At 41.1% G+C, this 20011-nt stretch overlaps 1 protein-coding gene across 8 annotated transcripts in view; it reads right to left on the reverse strand.

The window, feature by feature from the left end:
* kcnq5a (potassium voltage-gated channel, KQT-like subfamily, member 5a) overlaps nucleotides 1-20011 on the reverse strand; it is a 94063-nt gene that overhangs the window by 14213 nt on the left and 59839 nt on the right. For 4 of the 8 annotated variants that reach the window (XM_034292674.1, XM_034292673.1, XM_010892310.4 and 1 more), the window contains exons 2-9: nucleotides 9915-10005; nucleotides 8601-8727; nucleotides 7463-7638; nucleotides 6943-7068; nucleotides 5947-6057; nucleotides 5698-5793; nucleotides 2460-2554; nucleotides 1732-1758 (exon numbers count right to left, since the gene is read on the reverse strand). In XM_034292674.1, coding sequence (XP_034148565.1) covers nucleotides 1732-1758; nucleotides 2460-2554; nucleotides 5698-5793; nucleotides 5947-6057; nucleotides 6943-7068; nucleotides 7463-7638; nucleotides 8601-8727; nucleotides 9915-10005 — 849 coding nt within the window. Of the gene's footprint in view, nucleotides 1-1731; nucleotides 1759-2459; nucleotides 2555-2734; nucleotides 2824-5697; nucleotides 5794-5946; nucleotides 6058-6942; nucleotides 7069-7462; nucleotides 7639-8600; nucleotides 8728-9914; nucleotides 10006-20011 lie in introns of all 8 variants that reach the window. The other 4 variants (XM_020047479.3, XM_010892312.4, XM_010892309.4 and 1 more) reach the window with 2 other exon arrangements.

Genomic DNA, 20011 nt, shown 5'->3' on the forward strand with positions numbered 1-20011 from the left:
ATGGAGCAGGTGGTTCATAAACCAGATAGAGGAGGAGGTGGTTAATAAACCAAATGAAGGAGGAGGTTGTTAATAAACCATGTACGGGTAGGCAGATGGAGCAGGTGGTTAATAAACCAGATTGAGGAGGAGGTGGTTAATAAACTAGATAGAGGAGGAGGTGGTTAATAAACCAGATGGAGGAGGAGGTTGTTAATAAACCATGTACGGGTAGGCAGATGGAGCAGGTGGTTAATAAACCAGATAGAGGAGGAGGTGGTTAATAAACCAGATGGAGGAGGAGGTTGTTAATAAACCATGTACGGGTAGGCAGATGGAGCAGGTGGTTAATAAACCAGATAGAGAAGGAGGTGGTTAATAAACCAGATAAAGGAGGTGGTTAATAAACCATATAGAGGAGGAGGTAGTAAATAAATCAGATAGAGAAAGAGGTGGTTAATAATCCAGATAGAGAAGGAGGTGGTTAATAAACCAGATAGAGAAGGAGGTGGTTAATAAACCATATAGAAAAGGAGGTGGTTAATAAACCAGATAAAGGAGGTGGTTAATAAACCATATAGAGGAGGAGGTGGTTAATAAATCAGATAGAGAAAGAGGTGGTTAATAATCCAGATAGAGAAGGAGGTGGTTAATAAACCAGATAGAGAAGGAGGTGGTTAATAAACCAGGTATGGGTAGGCAGATGGAGCAGGTGGTTAATAAACCAGATAGGGAAGAGAGGGAGACAAAACATAAAACCTGCTGACACACACACACAAACAAATAAACACACATGCGTGCAAACACAGACATGCACAATGTTTAGCTGTGTTGAGCCAATTGAGTTTACAAGTCTGTTTTCACTAACTCATTTGCTTCCATAAAGCAACTAGTAACATAACCGCAGTTCTAACGCCTTGATATGTGCTATGCTTAGGAAAAGTCTAATTATACAGCTAACTGTATAGTTTCAAAGCTTGGGTGTAATTGTGATTTTTAAAGCTCTATGAAAAAAACGTAACAAGTTAATGGAGAAGCGAAATAAAAGAACACAAAGACTTCTAACAGTTTGGAGGATTAACAGGGAATGCCGGTGTGCCCGTGCGCGCGCACATGGGCTACGCTTTCCTGTACTGTGCCTAATGTCTCCCAACATAAAATCCAAATGAATAAAAGCTGCACTGGCATGACACGAGGAATCCTCCATTGCCAAAGAAGCACTGTATTGTAAAAACAATAACTTCAAATCATAATTAAAGTCACAAATCTCTCTGTCTCTTTCTCCCCTGCTTGTCTCTGGGCCTGCCGACAGAGACTGGTGTTTGAGGAGTTATATAAATACCCTTGGAATGGAAAATGCACGTCATGGTGCAGACATGGTACAGACGCCAATTTGCGCACAAACGCACACACACACGCACAGAGTTTAGAAATACACACATAAACGTTCTCTATTTGTCTTAAACACACATACACGCACACAGACTGTAGAAATACACACATACAGTGTAGAAATACACACATAAATGTGCTGTATTTGTCTTAAACATACACAGAGCGACAAAAGTACTCCATTCCTGGTGTCTAGGAAACAAGTGAGCTGCTCTCAGAAACAGAAACGGACTCCGTTCTCAAACCAGGACCTCAACCTCATCGCACAACAAGTGTAACCCACAGCACAGATCTTGTTATTGCGGTGAATGTGAATGATGGACCTGTGTGTGATGTGTGTAGAGGGCCAGAGCTACAAACCTGCTTGTCATCTCGCTGTGTTCTTTCCTTTAGATGTTAGTGGGAAGAGAGGACAGAGACAAGGGGAGAGATATCAGTTGTTAATGACAGAGTCTGGCCACAGCAGTCACAGGAAGAGACAGAGGAAGGTCGACACGCTTCATAACATCCTCTCAGTGTGTGTCGCATGCAGGAAATGATGTCAGAAAATAAGCCCAAAGAACACAAGCCAGAACAGACAAACGTGATCAGGTAGTTATCAGAACACTCTCAGCAGGCACACATAGCAAAAGCCTGCACAGGACTGGTGAGGAAAGGGTGGCAGAGATGAAGTAGGTGTGTTTGTATGTGTGTGTGTGTGTGTAGAGCCATATACACACATACACACACAAGCCTTCAGAAGATATGTGGATGTCATTTTTACACAGGAAACGTGGAAATAGTTGTAATCATGTATGCTCTGTTTCACTTTTCATGTGTAAATGAAAAACTAAAGTCGTTTTTGTAAGTCTCTTTGTGGGCTTGCCTGAGAATATTGGACTATTTAATGGCAGCAAAGTGAGTATACACATGGAATATCGAAAGCCGTTGATGAGCTGATTAAACTCAAATACATGCAGCAAGCAAGATCCAGAGGCCACCCACGAACACACAGGGAGCAAACGGGGACAGAAGCAGAAGGAGCACAGCGGATAAAGGGGAGAAGAAGAGCAGATCACTACAGAAGCCATTATGCAGTTGTTACCTACTTTGCAGGACTGCAGGTATGCAACGCCTTCAAATGAGGCTTCCAGGTAGCTATGGAAACCGAGTTCTCATCAGCAGCATAGCTACGCCAGACACACTACGTGAGTCATCAGAAGACAAAGAGATAGAGACGGGGGGGGGGGGGGAACGGGGGGATATTTTTTTTTTCCAAACAAGGCCAGAGGGAACGGAAGATGGGGGTGGGGGGGGGCACAAAAAGAGTGTGTTTAGTAAAACCGGTGGTGTGGAGGTGTCATGGGGTGGGGGATATACATGCCTGAAGGGGGAGCGGTCACCCTGGTAGTGCTGCCACGTGGCACTGAGGTAGGGACGGGCACCGTCCGTGGAGTAGAGGCGCCAAGCAGCCTGGGGTACGAGGTGACACGCAGACAGACGCATTGGAGCCACGTGGTGATGTGATACAGACACAGTACATGAAGAGATGCACAACAACCACAATACACACCCACACACACACCAACAGACACGCACACATACACACACACCAACAGTCACACACACATACACACACACCAACAGACAAGCACACAGACAATGGAAAGCACAATAGATGAAGAACGGCACTGGTAATAAACAGAGAAAACTGTCTACTGCAGACGTCATCTGCCGGAAAACATACATGAAATGAAGAAATATAATTAGGAAATATAGTTATTGAGAAGGTTAGACATAATGATTTGTAATTGAAATAATAATTGTGTCCTTCAAACTTTGTTTTCTTCAAAGAATCCTCCATTTGCAGCCTTGGCATTCTGGACAAACCTTTGGCATTCCTGTTGTCAGTTTGTTGAGGTAATCTAAAAAGATTTTACTCCATGTTCCCTGAAACACCTAACACAAGTGGGATTGGCTTGATGGGCACTTCTTATGTACCATACAGTCAAGCAGTCCCACAACAGTTCAATAGGGTTGAGATCTAGTGACTGTGCTGGCCACTCCATTATCGACAGAATACCAGCTGACTGCTTCTTCCCTAAAAAGTTCTTACATAGTTTGGAGCTGTGCTTTGGGTCATTGTCCTGTTGTAGGAGGAAATTGGCTCCAATCAAGCACCGTCCACAGGGTCTGGCATGGTGTTGCAAAATGGAGTGACAGCCTTTCTTCAAGATCCCTCTAACCTTGTACAAATCTCCCACTTCACCCCTACCAAAGCACCCCCAGACCATCACATTGCCTCCACCATGCTTGACAGATGGCGTCAAGTACTCCTCCAGCATTTTTTTGAATTTGGTCGGCATCTCTCGAATGTTATTCTTTGTGATCCAAACACCTCAAACTTAGATTTGTCTGTCTATAACACTTTTTTCCAATCTTCCTCTGTGAAGTGTCTGTGATTTTTTGTCCATCTTAATCTTTTCTTTTTATTGGCCAGTCTGAGATGTCTTTTTCTTTGTAACTCTGCCTAGAAGTCCAGCATCTCAGTGTCACCTTCTTACTGTTGACTTTGAGACTGGTGTTTTGCGGGTACTATTTAATGAAGCTGCCAGTTGAGGACCTGTGAGGCATCGGTTTCTCAATCTAGACATGCTAATATATTTGTCCTCTCGCTCAGTTGTGCAAGAGGCCTCCTGCTCCTCTTTTTTATTCTGGTTAGAGACAGTTTGCAATGTTCTGTGAAGGAAGTAGTACACAGTGTTGCACGAGATCTTAGGATTCTTAATAATTTCTCGTATCTCAGAACAAGAATAGACTGATGAAGCGTTTCAGAGGAAAGTTCTTTGTTTCTGGCCATTTTGAGCCTGTAATTGAACCCACAAACAATGATGCTGATGATACTGAACTAGTCTAAGGAAGGCCAGTTTTATTGTTTCTTTAATCAGCACAACAGTTTTCAGCTGTGCTAACACAATTGCAAAAGGGTTTTGTGACGATCAATAAGCCTTTAAAAATGATAAACTTGGATTAGCAAACACGTCTGCCATTGGAAGACAAGACTGATGGTTGCTGATAATGGGCCTCTGTACGCCTATGTAGATATTCCATTAAAAATCACCCGTTTCCAGCTACAATAGTCATTTACAACATTAACAATGTCTACACTGTATTTCCAATCAATATGTGGTGTTATTTTATTGGACAACAAATTTGCTTTTCTTTTAAAAACAAAAACATTTCTAAGTGACCCAAAACCTTTGAACGGTCGTGTTTGTGGACTAGCAATACTATACCAAAGCGATGAATAAAGTAGAATGCGAGTGGAAAATGGGAGCTAACTTGAATGAATGAACGAAACGAATGGCCTAATGGTTTGTCTGCACAGATGGTGAAATATGTAGAAAAAGAAGATGTGTGTTTATTTTGTGGAGTTTATCAGCTATGTTGGGTTGATGGTGTATTGTAATAGTACAGGTTTTGTCAGCTAGGATGAGCTATGCCGAATACATAAATCCACCTGGGAATAGCAGTGCTGAAAACAGCTAATAAATTTCAGCACTATATTTCCTTTAGACCTGAGAGAGAACAAACAGTCTCAGTCACAGTTAGATATCAACTACACACACACACATTTGTTTTTCTGTCCTTGTCGGGCCCAGAAAACCTAAACCTGAACTTAGCCTCAATAATGTAACCTTTATGCCTTAACTTAACTTAACCCAGCCCTAACGCCTAACCCTGAACCTAAACAGTAGAACAAGTAACATTAACTCTAACACCAATTGTACATTTTCAGCAATTTAGCTGAAGTAAAGAATAAATGGGGATCCTTCACATAGTATTGCTCAGGTTAAGTTAAAAAAAAAAAAAGAATTTATTTCGAATCTGGATGTATTTCGAATATCCAGATATCTTGAAAGAAAGAAGGACATCATCATGAACACGTTATTTCTTTATCCTTGAGGGGACCAAAGAAATGATTCCCTATTTTTCCTATCACCTAATCCTAACCCTAACCTTAACCTCAATAACATTTTGCCTAAACGTAACCTATCCCCTAATGCCTAAACCTAAAACTATCTCAAATCTTAACACTCTGCCCAATTGTATGTTTTACCCTAAACCTAACCCCTAAGCTGGAAATTGCATTTTTGTGAGTGGGGACTGAATTATCAGGTTTTAAAATATGTCAGGTTTTAATATATTTCTGGGTGTTCTTGGTCCCTACATGTAGAGTAAAACAGGATCATACGCATGCACACACGCACACATACACGCACGCACACACACACACACAAATTAGTTAAAGCATGTCAGATGATGGAGTGATAAGACACAACATACCTGGATGAGACTGGCTGCTGGGTTCCTTCTCTTCTCAAAGTGTTTCTGTCTATGTTGCTCCTGGACCTTCAGGGCAAAACCTGAGCCCAGGATACCCTGTAGACACGCACACACAAACACACACACAAACAAACACACACACACACACATACACCCATAATGAGCTAAATCAATGGACATTGACCCCTTTCAATAATCCAACTTCAATGTAGATTAGTGTTAGTGTGTGCGTTAGTGTGTGTGACTCACAGCAGGCAGTGCGAAGAAGGAGATCCCCATCAGAGCGAAGCCGGCGGCGATCAATCGACCGGTCCACGTCCGAGGTGTCTTGTCTCCGTAGCCGATGGTTGTTAGCGTGATCTGAATACACATACCGTCATCACAGAGTTCAGAGTTCACACTACAGCTGTCAGATCTTACACCTAACCCCCACAGTCCCACAACACCACAAAGACAGATGCTTCAGAGAATTGAAATACCCACCGTTATTCTAAGACATTGTTCCCCAGATGCCGGTTTGTAAGATTTGAGACAAATCCTTATTCATTCAGTCAATTCCAGCAGTTCTATCTTATACAATTCTTAAGGGCCCGTTTTTACTACAACTGCATTTTTGCGTGTTGTGCAGTGATCCCTGTTTTGTCCCTGTTTTGCCAAGCACATCTAATAAACTAGTCTCATCTGGAAATTACATTTATTGATCCGGTCATTTCAGCTGGTCTGAAGCAGAAGACATTCATTGTTTATATTGACATGGTATTCGGTCTGGTAAGTAGAGATGGGAAGGCTTTTGAAGACCAGCCAAGCATGACTCAGTAGTTCTGTCATGTGTCAGTGTCATTAAGGGGTTTTAAGGTCATATTATAAAGGAGCAAGTTTGGTTCGTACTGTAGATACCAACAGTTTCAGTAAAATCAGGCAATATCATCGCTAGGGCTCTAATGTGTCAACAGATTTGTTGATATTCTCTGTGACCTGGAGAAATAAAAGAAATGGCAAATAATTTGGACTTTCAAAAAAAGCCTAGATAAAAACCGTATGTACATAGTATGTTTTTGTTATATAATTTAGCAGACAGTCTAGAGCAACACTAATCAGTGCATTTCATTTTATACTTGTTCCTCCTGGCTGCCCATGGGAATCAAACCCACAACCCTGCCGTTGCAAGCACCATGCACTACCAACTGAGCAACAGGAGACACATTCACATCTGGTGTGTGTGTGTGTGTGTGTGTGTAGACTTACTGTGCCCCACCACAGAGCATCGGCATAGGTAGCAAAGTCTTTGTTGAAATCCTTCTCCACAAGGTACACCAAGAATGAAGAGAAGATGAGTACCAGAAAACCAATGTACCAAGCAGTTACCAATTCCTGCAGGAAATCAATGTATTATGGTTACAAATACATGAAACCGCTACAAAGTGGAGATAAAACGTATTTGTAAATTGTTTTTCTGTTTTGTATTTCTTTACTCCCGACTTGATGCGAGAGACGCAACGTCAACTTAAGCAGGAAGTATCTTAGGTTCATTTGCTCACCAATTATTGTACATTATTGTCTATTTATTGTTCATATTTGTGATGGGACTGATCATGAAAGCTGATAACACATTTTAAAGATGAGATTGTAAATCTTGCACACTGTGACTCAGGAAGGGCCAATAAGAAAAATTGAGAGGAACCAGACGCAGGAGTGAGCATATAGCATACAGTGGGCCAGTGAATTTTCCATGCTGAATTGGAAGACAGTACAAACATGACCATACCTTACTGTGCGCATAGACTACAGATCCCAGTAGTTTCCATGTACCTCCTCTGCGGTCCATGCGCACCATACGCAAGATCTGCAGAAAGCGAAGGCTCCGCAACGCAGAGGTTGCAAATATGTTGCCTTGACTACCCGCTGACACCACAGCAATGGAAGCTATGAGGACAATGATGTCTAGAAAGAGAGAGAAAGGTCTTGTAAACACCAATACTATATACATTTTCAGTCTTACAAACTTCAACACTATATAGTGCATTACACTTGTACATTTCACTGTTATATTGAAGTATTTACAGTCTTGTAAACACTTATATTAGATACCAGTATTATACATCTATACAGAAGTATATAGTTTTGTAAAATGAAATACAATTGTAGCACTATTTTGAGTCTTGTATATTTTTATATTATGTAGAATTTACAGTCGTGGAAACAACAATTTAAGTTGACAATAATTCTTGTCAGTGTGTATAAATGTAGTATGTTTTGATTAAGCGGCAGGCCGAACAATTGAAATGGTAGGGTACATTTTGAACATGAGAAAACGTTCCCCACGGTCTTAGGCAGACGGTCGATGCCCAACAGCAGAGAGGAGAGAGGCCCTGGGGTTTCAAATATGTTGATCTGGAGCGCAGAGTTGGGTTAAGAAAATATACACAGTGTTCTGCATTACAGGGATCTTACATTTCCAATACTCCCTTTCACACCATCACAGGAGAACAAAAAAGAGAGATAGATGGAGAGACAATGAGAGGGGCAAAGAGGGTTCAAGCATTTCTACATCCTTGGGGATTATTCCGGACCGGGTCCTAAAACACAAACCTCTGCTGCTCCTTCACTATGAAGGGATAACACTGGGCTTCTCTTACATTCACGTACATTCAATTCCGCAAACACGTTTTGAAACTCTGAAACTTGGCTGATCTCAGTATTCTCTATTGACAGAAGAAACAGATTGGGGTCTATGGGAACTGTGTGTATCCTTGTTTTACGAGAACCCAATGCCAGCTTATGTTCTCTTTGTGTATTTAAACCAGCCTTGGTTATTGGCAGCCTTGTTGAAGTGATAGGGCCATCGCAGTGCAGCACACCCACGTGCACACACACACACACACACACACACACACCCACATTACCTATGACACAGAAGGGCTTCCTGGCGAACCGTAGACGTCCTTGCCATCCTCGGTAGCGACAGCAGCAGCCGGCAGACCAAATCCTAAATATGTACTCAAGGCCAAACACCACGATCATCACAAACTCCTACAGGACACACACAGGCGTTCACACACACAGACACACACACAAGGGTCAAAGCCCGTTTAGTGATAATGGAAGACAATACGCTGAAAAGGTTTATTCACACCGCACATGTTTAATGACGATTATTAATGTTTCCAGAATAATAATGATCTCCAGTATTGCTTTGCCGATTGAAGACAAATCCAATTTAACCCAGTCCCTTATTTTTGCAACGCAATTTGTGTGGTGCTGAGAAACTACGTGAGTACAATAAGGAAGGGTGGTATGCTGTCTGGTGTTTCACTGCAACACACAACAGTTAATTTACCACACACACACACACACGCCTGTGTGCAAACAGAATAAACCTGCTATGCTCAGCATGTGCTTTGCTGGTTCTTATGGGTTCTTATCAGTGCCACATGAAGCCACAGTAAGGATGTTCTAATGGCTGTGGATGATCAAATACGACACAGGTCTACACACACAAACAAAGTTTGACGTGTATATGTACATTCACAATAGTTCAATGTGCATATTAGACATTTATTCAGGTGAAATATGGAGATATATTTCTATCCACATTTTGCGAATACTGTATATACATGTAAAATAGAAATAAGTCTGTGCATATTCTCAAAACATGTCACAATCTAAGAGCAAATGAGTCATTAACAAAAACAAATGATGTTCAGGACGTCATGTTCTCGCAGCACATAACACGAGACATTTGACAACATTTATGACTTTGTTTCAAGTTCATTCTTGGTTCATCCACTCTAGAGGTCTTCCTTATCCTACCAGGTCATTTTCAATTGCTGAGTTCACCAGCGCAATCCATCTTTTTAACGATGTTCCAAACCAAACAGTTGTTTTTGGTAAGCCTAAAGGCCTGGCTACCTTTCTGATTTCTTTCACATTTCTCAGCGTCACAATGGCTTCATTGACTGTATATATACATAACCCTATTAAGCTTTTCTCATCCTTTAGAAAGACCATGCTAATCTTCCCATCCTTCAATTCACATGTAGACATTTCTTTCCCACTGACATTTTACTTCCCTAGACAAACATTGCCCACTGAAGTGACACACACAAACATACACGTACAGTATATACACGCATACCAAAAAACATACACACACACACACACACACACACACACACACACAAAACCAGGTCATTGGTATACTGTATGCTCTCACTCACCAGGATGAAGAGACAGTGGTTGGACAGTTCCTGATGCGTAGGGATTGTGGAGAACACTGACAGAACCAGACAGCCAAACACCAAGATGAACCTGACACATAGAAACACACACACTACATTAGTTGACACATATAGACCCTCGCATAAGTATTTACCCCCTTGGCTTTCTTCACTTTTAATTCTGTTTGAAAGTGGTATTATATTTGTTTTTTCCCTTCTACTCTCTAAATTCCAGCTTGAAAGTAATTGACTGAATATCAGCCAGAGTGGTTGTCTATTGTTGCTATGCAGTCATTTTCATGTTTCGCTGTAGATTCTTAGTAGACATAAGTCAAAACTCATACTGAACTAGGCTCCTAATAAATGATGTATTCTACATGTTTTAATTCAGTATTGCACATGTAATTGACCGCTTAAAACTACCTCCCAAACCTCCCATTTTGAGAACCACTGGCTTGAAGGGATGGACTACAGAAACCTCCTTTAAAGAAACAAAAGGAATGCTCAACTACAAAAATCTTTTTGAGCATGAATATACTGATTGACAAATTGGGTCAGCTTTCCTTTGTGCGAACAGTTTTCCTCTGTAAACTCCTATATTACACATATAGTACATGGAAAACAACCATAGTAGCCAGGTTTTTATGTACACCCCTGCAGTAAATGGTTAGATCACTGCCCCCAGAACAACATGAATTCTTGGAGGCATGAACCCTACAAAGCCTCTGAAAGGGTTCATCAGGATGTTGGTCGATGTTGACCCAACGGCATCATCCGTTTTTCTGCAGATTTGACAGGCCGTCTCATCTTCTCCGAAAACCTATTGTGTCGAGGTCCGCGGAAGCTACTCCTTTGACCTGAACTGTCTATCATGGTCCTGGAACCATTCTTCGTTATCCTGCAAAAAGTAAAGCACGCGACAAAGTCACAACCTCAGTCAGTAAGGGACGGAGCACGGTCAGCAACAACGATGATGTGTTCAAACGTGGCTCAGTTGGCGTCAAGGGGGATATACATTAGCCGCACAATTAAGAGACCGACACCAGACGGCAACATTGACACCATACAGTGCGACTCCATGGACAAGCTGCTTATGCCAGATCCTGACCTAATTGTCCAGCGCTGGTGATTGCTTGTCCACAGGGGGGGCTTACTTTTATTTTTAGCTGATTGGAGTGGAATTCGCTGCAGCATCCCATCTGTAACAAGGACCGATGCGTTTTATGCACCACTGTCTAACTGGATCATTATTATTACAACTCGACCCTATTGGCTTGGCACGATTCTTGCTCCTTTGACCCCTCTTATCAGCCAGCTACTTTCGCTCAAAGGGTACCTGCAGACTGGATATTTTTGGCCTGTTCTCCTTCTTCTCCAGCATGACACGATCAGGCGGTCTGGGCATCTTTAAGACTGAAGTAACGAGGCGAATGACAGTGGGGGAAACAATGCAATGCAGAGATGATGCTGTGGATGACAACTGCGCCATAAAGAGTGGAAGCGGGCCAATCAGATGTTTATCCAGCTGGGCCAGCTGTTGACAAGTGTGTGATGAATGGACTGTGTCAAGATATGTTCTCCCCTTCTCTCTGTTGGTGTCCATTCACCACTTCTCCATCTCTCTAAGTCTGCTGTGCCTAGGGTCAGAACTAGGGTCAGAACTAGGGTCAGAACTGGGTTTTTTGTTCAGGAGTAAAAAGGCTATATTCTTCTAGTCAAGTCACTCTTCCTCTTATGACTTGATTTTGCCTCAACCATGTCTTTGAGAATGTGTGTGTATCTACAGTATCTGTGTGTGTCTTTATGTATGCGTGTGCGTGTCCGTGTGAGAGAGAAAGAGTTTGGATGTATCTGTGTATAGGTCAGTCTTATCTAATCTCCGCAGCTCTGGGGCTTAAAGTGTGTCTGTGAGAAAGAGCGAGAGAGGAATCTTTTCAGGCTCTCTGTCCTCTTCCCCCATCTCCTCTTCTCTCTCCCTCCTTTTCCCCCTCACTCCTGTTCTCCCTTTCTCCCCTCCATTCTCTCTTCTTCTCTCGGTTTCTTTCTCTTCCTCTCTTCTTTGTCGCTTTATGTCCGCTTCCCTCTCTATCCTCCTCTCTTTATCTCTTCTTTCCCCTCACTGTCTTTTCTCTCGCTTCTTCTCATTTTCCCCTGTGCTCCAGCTGAACTCAGACCTTTTCTTTCAGATGGTGATTCATAACATCATTTATTTTCCGTGGGATTACTATGGAATATTAAGGTGAGTAAAGGGCTGTCAGCAGTCCAGTCCAGGCTGCGTTGTACCTGGGGGGAGGCAGGGTTTGGACCGAACCGCCCTGGGACATCTGGCTTTGATAGAGCAGCAGACACTAATAGGGCTTCTCTGTCAGACAGGCCAGGCATGGACACCAGATCCATTCCCAGCTGCTGCAATGCTCATGGAGTAAGTAAGTGTGTGTGTGTTCTCTCATGGGATGAAGAGTGCCTCTCACTTTAAAGTGTTGTCATTATAAATGATAATGACGCAGATGAATGATTGACCTCAAAATGCTAATGCCACACAATCTGGAATCCCCAGTGTGTTGTCACTATTAGGACAGAGCCCTCTCCGTGGTAAAACGGCCTAAGGAGGGACTTGTATTCACTCTGCACCATTACCCCAAACCACCCTGGCTCTTCACGCTGCAGTGACTTGATAGTACAACTAATACCTTTATAGTTAGGACCACCAGCAATCCATGATTCATAACTTCAATCAGCACTTGGACTGATCCGTGAAGGAACAACCCATCACATGGAGGATTAATCACTGCCATGACAGGACACTGTCTTCTGGATTGCATGTATCAGATGGCACGAGTTACTTGTGTTACCCAGTTGTAAGGGTGAGCACATCAACGCTAGGTTTGTTAAGGGAAGACAATATACTGCAAATGATTGACACAAAGACCAGATTTGAATAGAAATAAAAGCTATATTTATTTAGTGATAGAGTTAGGATCAGCATGAAAATATAGAAGTTTTAATAAAAATAATAAAAAATATAAACCAAAAAGTAAAGGCCTTGGTAAAGATACACGTTCCTTTTCCCTGTCAAGCCGTTATTTTTAGTCAGTCAAGTTTTTTCCCTTTTTTTGTCATAAGTTAGTCTCTGGTGGTTAGTCTCTGTTTCTACAGCTCTGGAATCTTCGCAGAATTTCCTAACTAACCATGTAAGAGCTCCCAATCATCCTCGACCAGGGGCGGAACTTGTCCCATAGGCAAATCTGATTTGTTAAGTATATCTTAATGAACAATTACATTTTTTTAATTATTATTATCATCCTAATTTGTAACAGGGTTACACTTTATATGCTGTCCATCTAGCGGAGACAAACAAACAGAGACATACAGATAGACAGACAGACAGACAAATGAAGGTATATGCAAAAACACAGAGAGAGACAGAGCAACAGACACAGAGAAACAGACACCTAGAGACAGACAATCAAAAAAGTGGTAGACAGTCAGGACAGGCAGGCAAATGAAAAGGTACACAGACCATTTATTGGCATCCTAGTGTTCCTGTTCAAACTGGTCATGCTATTTAAAAGCATATAATACAAGCAAAAACAATTTGAATCTTAACATGAAACTGAATGTGTACACCTGACTCTCAACTAATCCTCAAGCCATTGAACAGCAAAAAAAAAGCAGGATTTCCAAATGTATTTGGATGAGGGCAGGGTCACTTTTTCTTCCGCCATGTAGAAAGCATGCTGCAGAGACATTTCAATGGCAAATTCTTTCAGGAATGTGTGAGTAGGACACTTCTAAAAGGGACTGAGCATCTCAACGTCATATTCCTTGTGTCCTCTCTCCTATTTGTCACCATTTGGATATGAAGAGAGGAATATCTAGGTTCATCATCTAATGAGTTCTGAGAAGGAAGCAAGGCTGAGGGAAGAGAAGACCCCAGGATTAGTTAGGAGATTTCCCAAGTAAGTAGACCAGACCCAGCTCTTCCCTCTATTGCACGAGCGTGCCTGATTTTATGGAGGATGCTCACGCATGAGAGGCCACAACAACCTGCTCAGACAGCAACCTTGAAAACCAAAAAATGGCAAATGGTCTTGAGGCAATTTCTCTACCATCTTGGATCGGTGAATCAGACAAGCTACTTTAGAGCTACAACAAAATGATTAAAGGTCTGTGGTTTCCTGGGGAGAGGCTGAGAAGCGTTGGCGTAGGTGAGGTTTTGCTGCTGAAACACACTCTTGTGTGATTTATTTCAGCAAATATCTGGCACATAGCAATGTGGAAGCAAATTAGTAAACTTAGATTGGTCTACTGGTAGTTCAAACAATGTATTATAATTTACAGGTTCCTTTCAGTTATTTATCTCGGGAGACAGGAATGGCTTTGGCCAGTAAACATCAACAACAGGTTTCCCGCAACTAAAACCTTAGAGAACCCAGAGAAATCACAGACAAACAGAAAGACAGACAGGTGGATATGAAGATGGTGACAAACAGAAAAACAGACAGGTGGATATGAAGATGGTGACAAACAGAAAAACAGACAGGTGGATATGAAGATGGTGACAAACAGAAAGACAGTCAGGTGGATACGAAGATGGTGATAAACAGAAAGACAGTCAGGTGGATACGAAGATGGTGATAAACAGAAAGACAGACAGGCAGACACAGAGATACTGACCAAAATGCTGATGGTGACGGAAGTGCCTTCCCTTTCTTTTGTAATGATGAATGCATGAAAAATCACAGACAAAACCGCCAGAACACCCTCCAACCTAATGGCGTCTTGATGACACAGAGCAGCAGGGTGAGGGCGTGCATGACCTAAGGGTGTGCTCTGTTAGAGGGCCAGTGTTTGGCTAAGTCCACTCTTTTAAATAGCATATTCAATAACTTACAAAACAAGAAAGAAAAACTAGGCAAGCGAAGTTCGGTCGGGCCGCGAGCAGAAGTGATTGTGGTGAGCAAGGGAGGGGGTTTGAAGAGTAGCTATTTATGGGCCAGTGTCAGCTTTGGTGTGAGAAGTGACCAGTACTCTGTTCCTGGGCTAATGCGAAACCTAGTGCATGAAACGGCATTGGCATAAAATTACATTTAACGCATACAAATAGCTTCACAGTACCTCTAATGAAAACAATGACCATCAACTAGGTATTTTTGCGATTTTCATCATGATTTGGTTTCAGGTAACTATATTCACTTATTCTATTAAAACAGATTAACTTAAAAATAAACAGAAGAGGAACAGAAAAAAAAAAAATGTTGTCTGTATAAACTCTACTGTATATGTATACTACTTGTTTGTCAATCAAAATACATTATTTTAGTTCTTAGTTTTCTGTGTAATGTATTTCTTCACCAAGTTCAAGACAAAGAGCCCGACACTTTGAACGATTTATGATGTTAGGCACGTCGGTTCCAGTTGGTCTATCCCAACATAACCATATACTTGTTAACTTTTGGCTTACTACAGTATATGTAGATACAAAAGCTTGTAGCCAGTGAGGTTTTAGTTAACCCTCAAATAATCCAAATTGGTTTTGTCCCTAGCTGGATTCCATACTCTGTCTCCTGTGTGGGTAGTCAATGGGTCCATCACTCACTCATAGACATTCTTTCTTCCGGGCCGGCTCTGGTTACGCGGTCTGGCAAAAACTGAAGCTGAAGTTGGGATTTTTCTTTTGAGCTAAAAGGAGGCTGCATTTATGCCTTTACTGGACTATGGGGATATTTTATATATGAATGCTTCCGCTCAGTGTTTGAGATCAATTAACACCCTTTATCATGGAGCCCTTACGCACCATTGAACTTTATATGCTGGGGTTGGCTGGTCTTCCTTAGTCCCCTGCAGGTTCAGTCACTGGTAGGCTCTTTTTTAAATAACTTCTCATTTATGCATTTTCAAAAATGTGGTGGATACTTTCTTTGTTCACAGGACTTTATCCTGCTAACGGTCCCAAATGCCCAAATTGAATTTGGAAAAAGGGCTTTTATGTCATCTTGGAACACCTTACAAAATAGTTTTAAATTGCAAAAGCTTTTCCCCCTTGGTGTTTTTAAGTACTTGATCAAATAGAGTTGAGACCTTCAGCTGTCAATTATTTTAATTTCCTATTTTTCTGATAGTGAATACTGATTGTGATTCAATTTTTTTTATAATAGTACTTATATTTGTTTCATGTTGTCTGTTTGTTATCCTGAAAGAATGACTTGCTGCTGCCTGTCTTGGCCAGGATGCTTTTGAAAAAGAGATTTCTAATCTCAATGTGCCTTAAATAAGAAAAGAAGAAAAAATACGGTTGGATAATATCTTATCCTGATATCCTATTTGACAGGATTTTCTTCTACTGATTGAAAATACAGAATTACCACTCTTAGGCCATTGATCCCCTTTTTTTTTTACCTCAGTTGAATTCAAACCCACAACCTTGGTGTTGGTAGTGTTGTACACTAGTAACCGCAACTGGTAAGCATATGACCATAAGAACCATATGACCACTGCCATTGTCTTTCAGCATTGAGCAGGACAGACAGGAAGACAGTGGAGGAAACCACAGTCTTTGACCAAGGAAGAGGAACAAAAACCAAAGCCTTTGGACAAGGAAGAGGAACAGAAACCAAATCCTTCAGACAAGGTCAAAACTCCAAACTGAGCTGCTGTGAACCATCACGTGTACTTCATCTTTGTTGATGGAGCCGGCTTCGACCCGGCCAAAACTTGGAATTGTGGGTGCAATAACACTGGCCAGTGAGCAACTGTACACGTTTCTGGACAACATGGGGAAACATATCCATGTGTGCAGTCATGTCTGAAGATGGGGTGGTAGGGCTGCACATGTCACTGAGTTCATCTTCAATCGCATTTGCAGATGAAGGCAAGAGAGCTAGCCTACATTCCTTATAGTAATTAGTGAAGTACAGTATTAGGAAGCATATTACCCAAATATTATTTTGGGGGGAAGCATTCTCGCTGGGGGGCAATGCCCTCTGTGCCACCGGGGCTGTCTACATGATTAAAGGAATAATACATAAAAGGCAACAATACGTAATATAATACTATAGCACATGTAATACATAGAGGGCAAGACTTAAACGGAAAACACTTAAGACAACTAAAATGATAAAATCAAGATCAAAGTAATACAATAAGTTAAGTGAAATTGAATAAACCCAACAACAGATTAAATCATTGTATGAGGAAGTTAAAAATAAGTAGGGTGGACCAAAACCAAGGGACAACCTCAGACTGAACTAAAAGCAAGAGAAAAAAGGTGGCTCTTTAAATTTGATGTGGGATAGGAGACTGAGCATAGGAGCAGCAACAGAAAAAGTTAGTCTACCCCAGCCTTCCTGGAGGGTGGGTTCTTGCTTCTTCCAAATATACCAAATAGTTAATTTTGAAAGACCAAACTTCTTGCCTGTGTCTATGATCTGATGTTTTAATCTTTAATATAATTCAGTGGTTCCCAACCAGGGGTACTAGGACCCCTGGGGGTACTTGGCCTTTCCACAGGGGGTACTTGAAAACACTCATGACACCATAGACTTACTAGTGAAATGAACATGAGGGGGTACTTCAGGGGTACTCCAAGCAGTGCAAATTCTTTTTGGGGGTAACTGAAAAAGGCTGGGAGCCACTGATGCAACTGTTATTTACTATTTCAATGACATTCATGTTGAGAGTAGCAGAGGACTTTGAAATTGGTGCATAAAAATTCACCAGAATGCAGGAAATGATCTGTCTGACACTAAAAACCTCATCAGGGAGGAACCCCAAACCCCCCTGGCTTTTGTGTCACTCAGGCTTGGGGACGCTGACAAGGTGTCTTTTATTTTTCCACACTGAAGATGACAAACTACTGGTAACCAATGTCCAGTTTGGATTTGCCATGCCGAAAGATTTCTCTCGCAGGAAAATGAAAAATGTTGATATTTATTACAAAATGAACATATGCTGAAGAGAGAATTGATTGTAGTGTGTACTAAACATTTAACATAGTATTTGATTATCATAATCAAACAAAACCCCATGTTGCAATAAAAGTAGTTTTTTCTTTAACTAACTGCTACAATGACAAAACTGAACTACACTAAGTTATGTTTTGATGACTTAATCAACCTTAACCTTAATCTACCCATTTTATTTAATCAAAAACCTAGTGGTTGAATCCATGCTCTAGTGGTGAAGATAAACAAACCAAATGAAAGAAAAATCTGTTATTTGAAATGCAAGACCTAGTTTTAAAGTGTGATCAGTTTGGTGTTTTGTACTTGGATTTCTGAAAAATCCCCACATACTATAGATAATAGTACCAAAGCGACTAAAAAAAACAGTAAAATAAACTGACCAGTCATACCCACACATAAAAAACATATTTTACCATCCTGTTTCATCTGGCCTATAAATCTCTGTAAGCAGACTCATCCAACTGGGCAAAGATTTAGTGTCAGTGCTGAAATACATCTGTGTGTTTCTATGTGTGCATGTGTGTTTTGAATGAATGAAAGTATATATGTGGTTTGTGTAGATCAATAAAAAAAAATGTCTTTTTGGTTCATGCATATCTGTGTGTGTCATATGTGTGAGAGGTGTGTGTGTGTGTACGTGCGTGTGTGTGTGTGGGTGTGTGTGACTGCCTGTGTGCGAGAGACGAATTAGCTACGTGAGAGGTCAGTGTTTTCCACACCATTCTGCCTGCTTTCATTATCTATTTCCTCCTTTCTTTCTATGCCAGCCCTGCATTCCCCTTGGATCAGAAGGAGGTGTGAGGGGGAGACAGGGAAATGCCCAAAATACAAACCAATGAGAGAACATTAATAGGAGAACAATAATGTGAAAGAAACTTAATGTACTTTTCTTCCATAACAACTGACAATCATTACATTTAAGGAGCCGACTGACACAGACCCATGATGTGAAATAAGAGAGGCTTGTTAAGGTTATGCCAGTGTAGTGTATGATACAGCAGAGTGTAAATCACTCTGCTATATCATCTTTCAACCTAAAAAGTAGAACTGTGTACAAGAACCAATTCAACAGCATTAACTCAGTAAGAAGCAGCCCAAGGATAACCTGCATCTAGTGTGTGTGTGTGTGTGTGTGTGTGTGTGTGTGTGCACGTGTTTTCCTTTCTGCCTGCTGATGTAAGAGACAAATTAAAGTTTGTCTAGGTCTGGACAGAGAGGGGGAGAGAGCAGAAGGGAGAATATGAGAAATGAAAAAACAGGACAGGCACAGAATTGACGTCTTCTTGCCAAGAGTCTATTAGTTAATCCCTGTGTTTATCATGTTTAGTGCAGTATCTTACCTACTGATGGCAGCAATAAAATACATGCTTTTATTTCTAAGCAACTAATTCACAAAACACGCCAGGGCCAAGGCCACTAGACAGAATAGACCGGCATTCTCCAAATGAAAAACTACCAACCTACCAAACAACCTGGTGCATCGATCAAATCCTGATTCACAGCTGCGCTAGGATGATAAAGCATGAAATGATCAAAACCCACCAACCGTCCTATTATCACAGGCATTTAGCTGATATTGTTCTTTGTGATGAAAAGCATATACACTAGAGAAATATGATGATTGAATTAAAGTATGCCTGCTAATATGTGTGATTCAACTACCAGTAAAACACTTTTTTTAGGAGAAACCAGATTTCTTTTTAGGTTTAGTTGTAGTGAAACACACAAATTGTGGTCTCCATTTTGTTTGTTCATTGCAAAAGTGAGATATAGTAGTAGCGAATCTAGCTCTTCTTTTGCCTAAAAAGGTAAAACTGCCATTGAAATTTGTGAAGTAAACGCCTCTTGCAAAGGTGCTCTGTTCTCATCAAGGGACAGTAATTTTGTTTAGCCTGATCTCAGCAGATGAATGCCCTTCTTGAAATGCTAGATTGTACTGTAAGCTCACTTATACAAAAGGTGACTGCAAGCAAATTTGGCAATGGCCGTAAGAGTGTCAAGAACAAACAGTGGCAAGAATGCAAGTTATTTAATGCAGGTTGAGTATATTCCATTTAAATGTTTTTTATTAGGAATATTTTTTTTTTATGATTCAACAAGCACATTTTCTTGTCTGCTAATTGCAAATACCAC

Source organism: Esox lucius, chromosome 6 (assembly GCF_011004845.1).
Source record: "Esox lucius isolate fEsoLuc1 chromosome 6, fEsoLuc1.pri, whole genome shotgun sequence".
NCBI classification, from domain to species: domain Eukaryota; kingdom Metazoa; phylum Chordata; class Actinopteri; order Esociformes; family Esocidae; genus Esox; species Esox lucius.